The sequence below is a fragment of the Microtus oregoni genome, unplaced genomic scaffold, assembly GCF_018167655.1.
Source record: "Microtus oregoni isolate MIOR12 unplaced genomic scaffold, Mior012 000025F_ref0000491, whole genome shotgun sequence".
In the NCBI taxonomy this organism is placed as follows: Eukaryota; Metazoa; Chordata; class Mammalia; order Rodentia; family Cricetidae; genus Microtus; species Microtus oregoni.
Window position 1 is genome coordinate 27660381 of NW_024543084.1, and position 13196 is coordinate 27673576.

A 13196-nucleotide genomic window follows, 5' to 3' on the forward strand; every position below is an offset into this window, starting at 1 on the left:
TACTATTCAAACCATGACAGTTGATTTAGCCAAAAAATCCCTTACACCTAAGGTCCATGCCTAAGTAGGTTACATCAAGACCTAAAGGATACACAGAATGACCTTGGGAAGAAATAAAAATGTCAATCCTTAGAAAATACCTGCAAAACAACCTAGTCCGTGGCAGTATGCAGCACCCAGGAAATGTAATTCTGGTTACGGTGTGTGCGTGTGCATGCGTGTGCATGCATATATTTGTCTGTCTGTGTTTGCACATGTGCGTGATCACATATGCAAGTACAGGACAGGGCGGGGGTGCAGGTGACTGCCCCGGCCACACTGACCTCCTGAGGCCTCAGAGCCCTGTCCCTTTGCTGGTTCCCCTATTTCCTCCCTAGCTTTTCAGAGACTCTGGAGCATGGTGCCTTTAGAGGACTCTCATCAGGGCTAGCACAGGCTCAAGTTCAACTGTGCACAAAATGAAAGGTCAAACATTATCATGATATAGAATACTTACCAAAGTAATCAATGAAAACACACCTGAGGTCACAGAAGACATATTTCATCATGTAAGTATATAATAAAATTCATTCCCCCATTCGGTTGTTTTGGATTTTTGCCCCCTTGCTGTATGCTTATAAAAATAAGATAAACGTACCATACTTAAAACTGAAAAAAAAGGTTTTCTTAAAATGTCAAATTTTAGGACTTTTATTTACAAAATGGATTGACTCTTGTTTTATAAAAATCAAAAAACCTAAACTTTTAAAAATAGAAAAAACTTCCCACACTCTTGGGACCGACTTTTACGCAACCAAGGGAGTTAGAACTCGGTGTCTGCTTCTTATCAGTCCTGGTCAGGCAGACTGGTCACAGCTGAGCAGAGGGCGGCCAAAGGTCTGTCAGGTCAGGGTCTGAAGGAGCAAGATCTTCTCATTAATGCAGAAGCGGTGCAGGACCACCATCAGGTTCTCACCGCAGCGGGAGACCTGGCGCTCCATGGCCAGGCGGAAGTCCTCCTTGACGCCTTTGGTGATGCCTCGAGTGACCGTGTGGTGCCTGAGGTCAGCGACAGGGAAACAGAAGGAGACCACGGTTAGAGCAGCAGCACAGCCCAGCGCTACCTGGGTAGGAACCAACCTGCCTCACAGCTAAGTGAAGTCACACATTTACACCAAATTTATAAAGAAAAGCGTAACCAGATACCGACTCCTTTCCATCCTTCTCAGTCTCATGCTAGGAAGACATCTCTCCTGCCCTAGACTGGGGCATTTAATACAGCCAGTGTCACCTGCTTCACCTCTCAACTCCTGAAGCTCACACAACTCAGTGCCTTGGGTGCTTTAGGTTCCATTCTCACTGGCCTCACTGTGCTGGAGGCCAGGCCACAGACACCAGAGAGAACAGCAGGAGGAGGGACCGCGTCCTAGTCACCAAGGCGCTCTCTGGCAGGGCCTTGGTCCACACAGCTGCTGGGGTGCTGAGTCAGGCCTCTCTCCAGAGACAGGACAGGGCAGACCCTTGAGTGCTGTGTTCTTGCAGGAAAAGCAGGGGCCCTGGGGCCCTGAGACAGAACCGTGTCTCAGGTTGGAAAGGCAGACCCACTGCCTGTGAGGTTCTCTGAAGAGCAGAGCCTTCCAGGTGCTTGTTCGTCTGTGGGTGGTTAGTGGGAGCAAAAGCCAAGAGGTGTCTAACTGTGCCCCAAGAGCCGTGCATTAGGACGGGAAAGGACAAACAGAATCCCATAAAGTGAGGACAACAAAATGAACAGAGGAAAAGAAAAGTCAGCAAAACTCAGTGGACTCAACCACAAACAGAGGAGTTTTGGCTGCTAGTTTGGTAACGTTAACAGTTTTAGACAAACGAAACCCATCTGTTCCCCACCCCATGCCCTGACTCCTCCAAGTGACAGGGTTTTCAAGTAGTGAGAATCAGGCTGTGGCTATCACCCTGAACGCTTCTGTCTCTACCGCACGTTATTGCGTAGGAAGTGAGCAGGATGGCAACACCGCCGTGCAGGCTTGTTTAGACTGGGGAAGACAGCGCTGCAACAGCCCACGCCACTTAAAGGCTTTATAGGAGGCAGCAGGGACGTGGGAAAACAGGTCTGCATGGAGACCAACTCCATGGGTTGGTGAGGCTGAGGGTCTGGGTCCTCCTGGGCACAAACAGGTGCACACGGTTTTATGTTCCTTTGCGATACTTCTATTCTGGGTCCCTGGGCTGCAACCCAAAACTAGACAAGTTACATGCAACTACAGGCCATATTTCAGAGGACAAATTCTCCCCTAATACTACTAAAGACACAATTAACTGTAACACTCTGCTTGGCAGAGGACCATTTCTATACATTGACAGATGCACAACAATTATGTATGCATAAGAGCCTCTATGCAAGTCTGGATGATGTCAACTACAGTAAGGCTCCACACAGCGATGGGCTGCATTGGTCCCCTACAGCCTGGGTACACAGCAGCATGGTGCATGACAGGTGTGTTGCTGGTGTTACGTGGCACATGACTGTAGATATGGCTTAAGAGGATGGCATCATTTTAGCTTATTAAATACTGCCAATTCAGAAAGGTAAGGTCTGAGACAAAGCGCCTGCTTTAAGGCAGGGAAAGCTGTGTGAAAATCTGTTTAGAGCAAAAAAGTCCTGATCATTATATGGAAATCCACAATAAAAGTCTGCTTGTGGTACATGTATGTCAGCGTATTTAAATACTCATGACTCAGAACCTTGGATTTCCTCTGGACTCACTTAGCTAATGCAGTTTAGCAAACTTGTTTCTCCCCCCAGATCCATAATGATTTTTAAATTCAACACAAACACACTGGCAAGTCATGGAAAAAAAACTTAAAAATGTTACAATATTTACAACCAGATGGTTTGCCAAGGAATGCAGAACAAATTAAAAACGAATAAATAAAGCATGAAAAAGAGCACCGAGGGACAAAGAGCTGGAAACCATGGGCGGGAAAACATGTTGACAGACAGCACACTATGAGCAGGTGTTTTCCACTTGGTACCTGTCAGCAGTCTGTATGCTGGGCTGAAGCACAGGTAAGAATTCCTGCTGCAGTAACCCCATGGGAGGGCTAGAAGGCCTTTAAAAAACAGCAAACAGCGGCATTCAAACACCCACACCAGCTCACCCTGCACCGCAAAAACAACACTGCGGAGAAGATACACAGGACTGGAAAGCGGACTGCACAGAAACTTTAACCTCCACAACCCCTGGCCGTGCTGTGTCTTCAGGGGACTGAGAGAGGCTGAGGGCCCCACTGCACCCGCTGCTGGTGCCAGTCTAGAGGCATCTTGGCTCCTGGTCCCAGAGCTCTTCCCACTTGTGACTTGGAGTAAAAAGGGCATCAGCGAGGAAGAGGGAGACGAGATGGTAGTGGGAGGGGAATATCTGAGAAGATAGGACTCAAAACCCAGCCTCCTTCACTCACTCTTCTCACGCCCACGCCGGTCCCAGAAATACACCTGGGACACTGGCTAGCCACCTTAGCAGGACCGAAGCCCCAAACTGAGAGGTCCTTCAAAGAGGACCCAGAAGGGTTGGTAATATTTTCTATAAAGAAAGGGTGTTTGAGATTTGGGGGAAAAACAAGGCTGGGGGCCATGGTCTTGCAGAATTCTGTAATGAAGATTTAACACATTAGCCGGTGATCACTCAGAGATTTTTTTTCCCTTTTGATTCAGTCTAATGCAGCTATGGTACTAAGGGTATCAGCATAAAAACGTTCTCTCATTTAGCACATGTCAGAACAACATACCTATATAACAAACCAAGAACTTATGCCTCCCTTGGCCTGGCACCAGGTGCCCCGTGTTTGTACTGTACCTGCTGGCATCCGAGAGGCTACAACTAGGACGGACTCACAACCTTACCCCAAGGGGAGGAGAGGTACACTGCTCACAACATCTCTGCCACTCATCGGGAGGGACCACCCAAAAGGTCTGCAATGGCTTCAGAGAATTGGTTTGGAACCCAAGGGAAAAGGAATATAGATAGTTTTATTCAAGAGTCTAATCACACCTCAGTCAGTCAAAGCTCTGTCTTATGCAGTTAGATTCTCTTGGCATCATTTAGAGATAGGTTATCTGAAATACAGATTTCAAATCCATGGTGAGACCCTTACAGAGAACATTCCTACAAGGTCAGGTCACTAGGTAACAAACCCTAATCCCTTTTCCAGGTTGAATCAACTGTGGGTTTTTAGGCTTGTCTTCTAAAGAAAGTTCAAGAAAGTTACGGTTAGGTTGATCAAGGAGGGAGATCCCTGGAAAGCAGGACGGACACCTCCTTGGGCAAGCAGCCTCCTCCAGTGTCAACAGCACTGGAACGGACAGGTCCTCACTTTAACTCCGAGTCCTCGGGACATGTGCAGGTTAGCACTGTTCAAGTCAAGACAACATGGGCAAAGAAGAAGGGCCCAGTCTCAGTGACTGGAGCCATTCCTTCAAGCTGCCACAGAGAGCCAAGCATTCTCTAAGTCACAGGGCGATCCTCTGTAGACGGAGCCCTCTGTAGGAAGAGTCTGACTCTAAGACCATATGACAATTTGAATGGTGAGCTTTTGATGAATTAAAAGCTTTCTTAAAGATGTTTCCATAATCAATTTTTGAACCTAGAAGACCCTAAAGAAAACAGTTTACCTGGGTTTCCATATATAGAAGTAATCTATTCTCACACATGGTTAACGACACTTGGAATCATGCAGTTAATATTCCCCATGACTTTGGCTCATCATCAAAGTAGTCGATGGCGAAGGGAAGAAGACAGTGTCTGGGACTTCCTGACTAAGCGCTCTACAAAGGGTCTCATTTGCTCCTAAACATCACCTCAGTTCCCTACTGAAAATGCTGAAGACATACAATATCATTTTCAAGATGGGGAGAGGATCTTCTGTTCTTTAGGGAAGATTCCACTGGGCCCTACTCTTGGTAAGGTATAAAGAGGAAGGAATGCCCACCATGGGCCAAATTCCTGAGTTACAGAAACCCAACAGAAGCATTTCTTACCTCGCTCCTCCAACATCCCTAGAACTCTACAAAGACAAAGTGAGGACCATGGCTTTCAATAACTAAGACTTGCTTCTGCCCAAACTGAGGAATAAATGAGGTTTCCAGTCTCAGCCATGCATTCCCCCTGCTCTGGGTTCAGTCCCTTGGCTTCACTCTGACACTGACTTACAGACACACTGAATATGCAGGAAGCCAGGAGGAAGGGTACAAACTGCACATGGCGCTTAGAGTAGAGAGGATCTATTAGCCAAACTGCAATGAGGGCTGAGGATAGAAGCGAGATTTATGAGCTATTTAAAAATCATGGATGGCTACTAGGTATTCTCATCTGAGACAACGTGTGCTTTCTGCAATGTCCTGGTTAGGGGCACACCTGGGCTCAAACGCCTGCACAATCATTTTTTGGGGCAGGTATTTTAGAGGCACTAGAACCAGCTCGTTCACTTTGTGCTGTGTAAGCCACAGAGCTTGGAAGGGCTTCAGACACAGTTATAAAGGAAACCTGCAGCCCCATCCAGTACCATGTTAAGCATGGCTGCGTTCATTTAAAACCATTTTATGTCTAACCAGAAGTGAATACCTTTCCTCGGAAAGGAAAAGGAATATAGAAAAATCTCTAGCAAAAAATTTCAAAAGTAACAAAAATATCCCCATTTAAGCAATGGTTTTGTGCCCCCCACCCCCACCCAGGAAATGTAGCTAAGAAGCACAAGTCTCTAAAAGACACCTAGAATCATGTGGACCCTCAGAAACAGAGACCAGTACTGAATTCCTCTCCATTACACTTCTGAAAGGTACAGAAACTTACAAATAAGTCATGCAAGCACATGAAAGGGGAACACGCAGCTTCAAAGAACAAAAGATGGTCTGCTTACTTGATCAGCATTCCTTGATTTGGGAGTAATTCCAGATGAATCTTCCCTCCTTCCTGGGTCCTTAAATAAGCAAATTCCTCCAGCATGTCAATGTCTTCGGCCACATTCAGGTCAACCAACAAGGAACAAGCTGCCCCGGTCTCCCAGGGAAGGAACAGGTTCTCAGCAGATGAGGAAGCTGCTGTTGTCCTCCAACTAACAACCACAGTCAGTTCTTGACAGGTGCCGGTTTTCACATTAACCAAACGGCCCTATGAAAAGAACTCTTGGCACAAGTTCTGCCAGGTGGGGCTGGCTGTCTAACTCAGTGCCATCAATCTCCAGACCCTATCTGAGTAAAAAGCATTAGCACATGGTTTTCCTATGGAGATATTGAAACAGGTTCTACATGGCCATATGAGAAATTTCTTATCAAGAAATCAGGGAGAGTAGGGGTGGGGAGGATGGTCTGGCTGACAGGATATGTATGAGTCATAAGAAGAAAGATTTCTTCAGACCCAGCAGATAAGGTCTTTCAGATGCTTCAAGAAAGGAAGTGCCTGAGAGCCCAGAAAATCCCATGTGAAATATTAGATGGTGCATTCTTCTGGGGAGAAAGTTATATAACTTTCATTAATCTTTTAAAAAAATTCACTGCTCAGGCACTGGGACATATGTAGCACAGGGAATGGACTCTGAGAAATGGTGAAATGAAAGCAGCCAAACCAGGGCGTCCCCTCAGTTCAAAGGTGGTCTTCCCTCACGGACAGCTCCCAGAGCTGCTCTGCCTCTTCAGCATACCCTTTGGTAGCTGTCCTGGCGCAGGCCCAGTGCTAAGAACTGATCCCAGGGGCAGCCTATGTCCAAGGAGAGGCCACAGGGGACACTTTTTCCACAGATGAAGGCCAAGGAACTATTGCAGGCTTTGCTAAACCAACTGCCCTGGGCTTGCTAGGAACCTGTAGGCTATTCTGACTGTAAGCTTCTTGGCTGCCTTCTTGAACTTAGCTAGAACGACAGTCCCAATTCCCTGAACTCTATCTTTGAAACGTCACTGGCTTTCACCAAGCAACTGCCACGGCTCCATTTCGAATCCTCACTCCTCCTCCTTTCCCACACTTGGTTAAAGCAGTGTCTGTACTGACAGGGGCTCACACAGTATGATGGCCTTGTGATTAATGCAGACAAAGGATACTGGTAACATAGCTGAAGAAGTTCTCATACTGGAAATTTCCCTGCTGGCAGATCTTACTGATGGCTTTCAGGAAGAGGTTCTCTCCCCGTGGCCACTCCTGCTGGAGCAGTACAATCACATGGCCCAGTGCCATGTCATCTCTGTTGTCTGTAAAAGCTCTCAGCTGTAAGACAAAATTTCATGTAGAAAAATAAATCTAGGACATCTAGGGCACACCAAATATCCCTTCCTAAAGGAGCTCATACGTCAGTATAGGCTACAAATCATTACTGTTAAGATGACAAAACTGTTGCTGACAACACCCTTCTAAGGAGGGTGGATTTAAACGAGGCCTCAGGTTCCCTCTGAGGGCTCAGCACATGAGGCTCACACATCTTTAAACCGAAGCTGGACATGAACAGGTGAGGTGAACTGGGAGCTCCTGAGCTTGAGAATCAGGGATAAAGTTGAGTATTGCTACATAGTGAAGAGGATAAACAGCAACTTTTGTTATTGGTTTTTCTTGTTCTACTAATCTAAGACAGGGTCTCGGGAATCACGGGCTCGCCCTACAATTGTTAGATAGCTGAGGATATTTGTGATCTTCCTACCTACCCCTCCCAAGTGCTGGGATTATAGGTATGTCTCACCATGCCCAGTCTATGCCGTGCTGGGAATTGAAACCAGGGTTCATGGGTGCTGGGCAAGCACCCTATCAATTCAGTCATCTTCTCAACCTTAGAGATACCTTTTAGGAAACAATTGTAAGTGGAAAGATGGGCAGGAAGCTAAAACAAAATGCTTGAGATGGGGCTGGGAAGAAGGAAAGATAGCAAGCAATAAGGTGTGAACTGCAGAAAAGGCCAAGGTTTAGTTTGAAATGGACAGCTGCCAAACACCACACTTCAGCCGGCTTTTGTGCCCCCAGCAGCTCTAGTGATTAAGTCAGTGTGGGACTATTGCATAAAGTGTAAGCAGCACTGCTACCCTTGGCACACCAGCCTAGGGAGACAGGGACAACCCCACCCGAGGCTCTATTCCACTGCAGCCAAGGTCTGTGTGTCTTCAAGAGTCTTGGAAGCTTCCAGTGCTCCTGGGCCTTTGCTGGTGCTGACCCTCATGTCTAAAAGAATTAACTCCTCATACATCTCTGACCCTAAAATATATTTATATTGCCTTCTTCTGTAGCTAATACATTCTAACACATACAATGTCAAAATTGTTTACTGTACACCAACCATAGCAGGCAAGGGAATTTGTCTGTCTGCTCCTCTCTACTACTTACTACCCATACCCTTCTCAAGGACGGGGTTTATTTCCTACTCACCTTTGCCTAGTGCAGTTTAAAGGGAAAGAAAAAAAAAGCCAAAAGAACACTTGTTATTTCCTAGGGCACGAAATTTTCCCACCTGCCTGGTAAAGTACAAAACAGCTATAAAGAAAGCTTAGTCATGCCAGCTCACCAAGACAGACTTCAAAGGCAATGCGTTTCCTGCTGTTTCCATTTTAAGCTCACCTTAAAGCACGCTAGCATCAAGTGCAGGCAGTAGGGCATGATAGCCTTACTGGTACAGGGCAGCAGCTTCAGATCCAAACCTAGCAGAAGGCCAAACTGTTAGTGAATGCTACCCTCACAGAGAACAGCGCTGACAAACCAATGTGCCACTCACTCCCTCAGTAAGATAAACAGCAGCTACAGAACTCATAACACAGCACAATTATATTCTGTGATGATGACACTGATTTTTGGTCTCAAGATTTTATTTCTCAATTTTCTTTCCTATCCTACTAAATAATTATTATAAAATATTTCAGATATGTCAAACATTACACAGAGGGAATCTCACAAACCCAATGTGCTTGTCATTCAGCTTCTGTGTGTTTAAGTATCTAGTCTGTATGTACATATGGGCATCACGTGTGAGTGCCTGTAGAGGTAAGAAGAGGGTCTCAGACCCCTTGCGTTGGAGTTACAGATGTATAAGTCGATGTGTGGGTTTTGGGAACCTAACTCGGGTCGTCTGCAAGGGCACCATGTGCTCGTTACTGCTGAGCTACCTCTCAGCCCCGTCTCTTGGCACCATGTGCTCGTTACTGCTGAGCTACCTCTCAGCCCCGTCTCTTGGTATTACAAAATGCTAACAACTGGCTTTAATTTTTAAAGATTTAAATTACCACTAGAAGCTTCTTCTTCTTTTTTTAAATTCAAGACAGGGTTTTTCAGTAGCTTTGGAGCCTACCCTGGAAGCTAGCTTTTGTAGATTAGGTTGGCCTTGAACTCACAGAGATCCGCCTGCCTCTGCCTCCCCTCCCTCAAGGGCTGGGATTAAAAGTGTGTGCCACCACCACCTCCGGCCCAGAAGAAGCTCCTTATAGTGTCTTAATGTCATCCTCTTCTTCTGCCCCAGGGCAGACATAATTCTGAGTGTGGTGATGGTCACTCCCATGCAATCTGCATGCATGTGCCACAGGTGTTTGTATTTACAAACGCCACACAGGAATGTCTCGCAAGTTTTCAGTCTACTAAGTCACATGGTGTCATAACAAATATATCTTCTGTAAACTGACTTTTTTACTCCACCTTCTGTGTTTCAGGTTTGTCAGAATACATGTAGTGGACAAGGAATTTCCAGGATTATGTGGTATTCTATTGTTTACATATACACACACATACATGCATGCATACATACATACATAAATACATGAATAAACACACACACACAACTCCCATCCAGTCATCTAGTTTTAGTCACCACAGCCTGTTCATGAGATTTCTAATTTTTCACTTTAAACACAAACATGTTTACATACGACTTCATGTGTACTTGTAGGAAAAACTTTAAGCACTGACATTTAAACTAAGATCTCAATTCTTTTCATTGTGGCCTGTACGCTTTATATCTTAAATCTTCCTGTAATCACAGGCAAGAAGTAGCAAAAACAAATGCCTTTTTATACACATGAATCCTCCTGAACATGGTCTATATCTAAATGAAGCGTCCATTTACTTTCAGTACTCCTCCTCTGCACACGAAGTACAAGGATATTCAGATCATCAACAGAGAGCATTTCTGTTGGAAGGCACGAGCCACTGGGTAAAGCCCCGTCTGGAGGTGGCTGAGCCATCTTCCTGGCAATGCTGTCCTCCAGGAGTTTACTCACGTTCAGAAGCACAGGGCGGCCATTCCTTTGCCCTCACTCAGGACCACTGCTGAACAGCCTTGCTTTTTGCAGTCTGTGTTGCCTGTTTTTGTTTTTTTTCTACCAAATTTAATCCTTTTGCTGTAACAGATTGCTATTTCATTTTGTGTCATTTCTTTTTTTTTAAGATGTGCTTATCAAAAACGTTCCTATTGCATCTAATTTTTTAAGTTTCTTGGCATAAAATTGTTCTCTTACTATCCTTTTGACGTAACCAGGATTTGCTGTGATACTGTCTTCATTCCTGATATTTCTAATTTGAGGCCACTGTCTTCTGGGTCAAACCTGCTAGGGCTGTATCAAGTTTATGCATATTATCACAGAAACAACCTTTGACTTTGACTTATTTTCTTAGTTCTGCTCTAATGATTATTTCCCTCTTCTACTGTCTTCATATTTAATCTGCATATCTCTTTCTTATTTCTTTGATGAAAATTTAGATGATTAGCTATGCATTAGTTTTTCCTAGCAATGTGACATCAGGTAAAGCTCAAAACACCCCCTAGTGCACAAAGGGATGATGTTCTTCAGAGATAAGAAACTCAGGAAGTGGACTCAGGGCTTGGAAAAGGTGCAGATTCACAGCTGCTTATGGACACAGCCTGGAGGAACTGTGACATGTCTTAGCCAAGGTTCTAAAACAACTGTGACAGAGAACAGGACTTCACTCTACCTTTTCTAAACTTGGGCTTTACTTTGGAGGGCTCGTCCTGTGATTTCCCTCCATCCTGTACGGGTAGCACCATGTAGCACATCAGGTCCAGGACCTTCTCACATGTCATCTGCAGGAGAGAGGACATAGGCACTAGCGTGGGGCTCTGAGCGAATGGCAGCCGCCACAGTGCAGAGGTGGACAGCGCATGCGGAGGGGGCTGCATTCCTGTGAATGGCTGAGAACTCAATGGTGAGCACAAGGAAACACATGGTTAGGTTACTTTTTATGAAACAGGGAAGAAAAACCTATTCTCACTGTTAGAAATACCACAATTTTGAATAGACTAGTAAGTATATATAATGCCTTTCTCAAAACCACACAGCAAGTTCAAAGAGTCTGGGATACACTTTCTCAAAAAATAAAGAAGAAGAAGTAAACAGAACTGACGTTCAATTCCAGGGAAGGTACACTACAAAACCAGGAAGTCAAACAAGATCACTGTGTTTCTTAGCAGTAAATTAAGTAAGAGATCCAAGTGGGAAGGTCAATCTAGGAAGCATGCATTGACTTGAAAAAACCCCACAGGCAAGGGAGATTCCAGGGTGTCATGGAGCCTGTGAGAATGCCCCTTGAGCCACCAGATACTCACTCTATACTCCCCCAGTGCAAAGTGACAGGTGGCCAGCTGGATGAGTGCCCTCTGGTGTTCTAAAGTCCCCTGTCCTGTGATCTGCGGCTGAGAAAGGGATCCTTGGAGAGCTGCTAAGTGATGCAGACTGGCTATTGCCTTCTTATATTGACCCTTGGAAAGACACAAACACAAAGAGGAAAAATACTGACATTAAAACACACACACACACACACACACACACACACACACACGTGCAGGTAGCACAGAATCTCCGATAAAGGACATTTTAGATGCATCATTTCTATAGAACCAGCTGGCTACTTATGAAGGACAGGAGCAGCGAGCTGTCCATGTCAACATCTTGGTAGCAATTGTCTGCTCTCCTCATTCTGGTAGCTACAGAACAGTGTGCTAGGCTAGATGGCAGCAGGGCAGAGGGAAGAAGTGAACATGGAAGTAGCAGTGCTGTTTTAGGAAAGCTCCTACTCAAACAAATGATACATGCTCTCTCTCATACGTGGACCCAAGCTTTCGATGTTTACATGTGGGTATGAGTGTAGGTAGAGGTCATGAGACTAGAAAAGGGACCACAAGTGAGAAAAAGAAAAGCCGAGGGAGGGAGGGTAGTAGAACTTTTATGATGACAGAGAAAGAGGCTGCTGGAGGTAGAACGGCACAAAGATGGCTGCTGGGTGATAGGGATCAACTGAAGCAAATGATATTCTGTATGGCAACCTAAAATGGACAAATATTCATTAAGAAAACTGAGAAGTATTTACGCTATCTTTAAGGTGCAAGAGGACGGAGATAAAACCGGCTGTGAGGGTTCTTGCTTCTATACACAGGAGAGCAGGACTATGACTGAACACACCAAAAGTCATCAGGAAAGTGAGACACTTGTGGATGAAAGTGGACTGTAATCTCAACCCAGAATTCTCCAAGGTGTGGCTGGGCAGTGGAGCACAGCACAGCTCCGATGCTAAGACAGTTTGCAACAGTCCTCCCCTGCACAGCCACAGCAGCTGGAAATGCCGGTCACAGTACCTGGTAGATGATCATATCTGTGAGGAAGATTCTCAGCCACAGCCAGGTGTCAGTCTTCCACGCCAAACAAATTCTTGTAAATTCTGTGTGAGAATTTGAAAGCAAATTCACCCCAAACTGGTGAACACACAGGCAGGAAAGAGAAAAACACAGCAACTAGTAAAAGATGGATGGTTCCTTTCACCAGCGCTCGGCAATTTCTGGTCGGTTGTAAACAGCTGACATGCAAGCAGACCTTTTCCACACCTACTTGTTTAGGTACGCATGTGCAACATGGTGCAGGTATGGTGTCAGATTACACATGGCAGGAGTCGGTCCTGTCCCTCTACCATGAGATCTGTTGGCAGGTACCCTTACCCACTGAGCCATCTTACCAACCCAAGAAGGATTTTTACACACCAATGCTGTAAGCACATAGTACATGCCAAGAACTACACTTTCCAAATGTCACTCCATGTATCTGGTTTGTTTCTTAAGACAAGGTCTTACGTAGTCCCCGCTGCTCATTTTATCTGTTTTTAAAAAGGTCGATTTATGACTAAAGAAAACTGCTTCCAAAACTAGTCATATCTACAATAAACACATCAAAAGAAAGCGAGGCTATATTCCATTAGAAACTAGAA

At 45.3% G+C, this 13196-nt stretch overlaps 1 protein-coding gene across 3 annotated transcripts in view; it reads right to left on the reverse strand.

Annotated features, from left to right (window-relative positions):
• Window positions 1–674: 674 nt before the first annotated feature.
• Ints10 (integrator complex subunit 10) overlaps window positions 675–13196 on the reverse strand; it is a 28945-nt gene continuing 16423 nt past the window's right edge. Inside the window, exons 11-19 of one of the 3 annotated variants that reach the window (XM_041674421.1) lie at window positions 12574–12656; window positions 11548–11700; window positions 10917–11025; window positions 8559–8638; window positions 7064–7226; window positions 5890–5983; window positions 3878–3955; window positions 3010–3087; window positions 675–1038 (exon numbers count right to left, since the gene is read on the reverse strand). In XM_041674421.1, the coding sequence (XP_041530355.1) occupies window positions 882–1038; window positions 3010–3087; window positions 3878–3955; window positions 5890–5983; window positions 7064–7226; window positions 8559–8638; window positions 10917–11025; window positions 11548–11700; window positions 12574–12656 (995 nt within the window). In that variant the 3' untranslated portion in view covers window positions 675–881. The remainder of the gene's footprint in view (window positions 1039–3009; window positions 3088–3877; window positions 3956–5889; window positions 5984–7063; window positions 7227–8558; window positions 8639–10916; window positions 11026–11547; window positions 11701–12573; window positions 12657–13196) is intronic. The other 2 variants (XM_041674418.1, XM_041674419.1) reach the window with 2 other exon arrangements.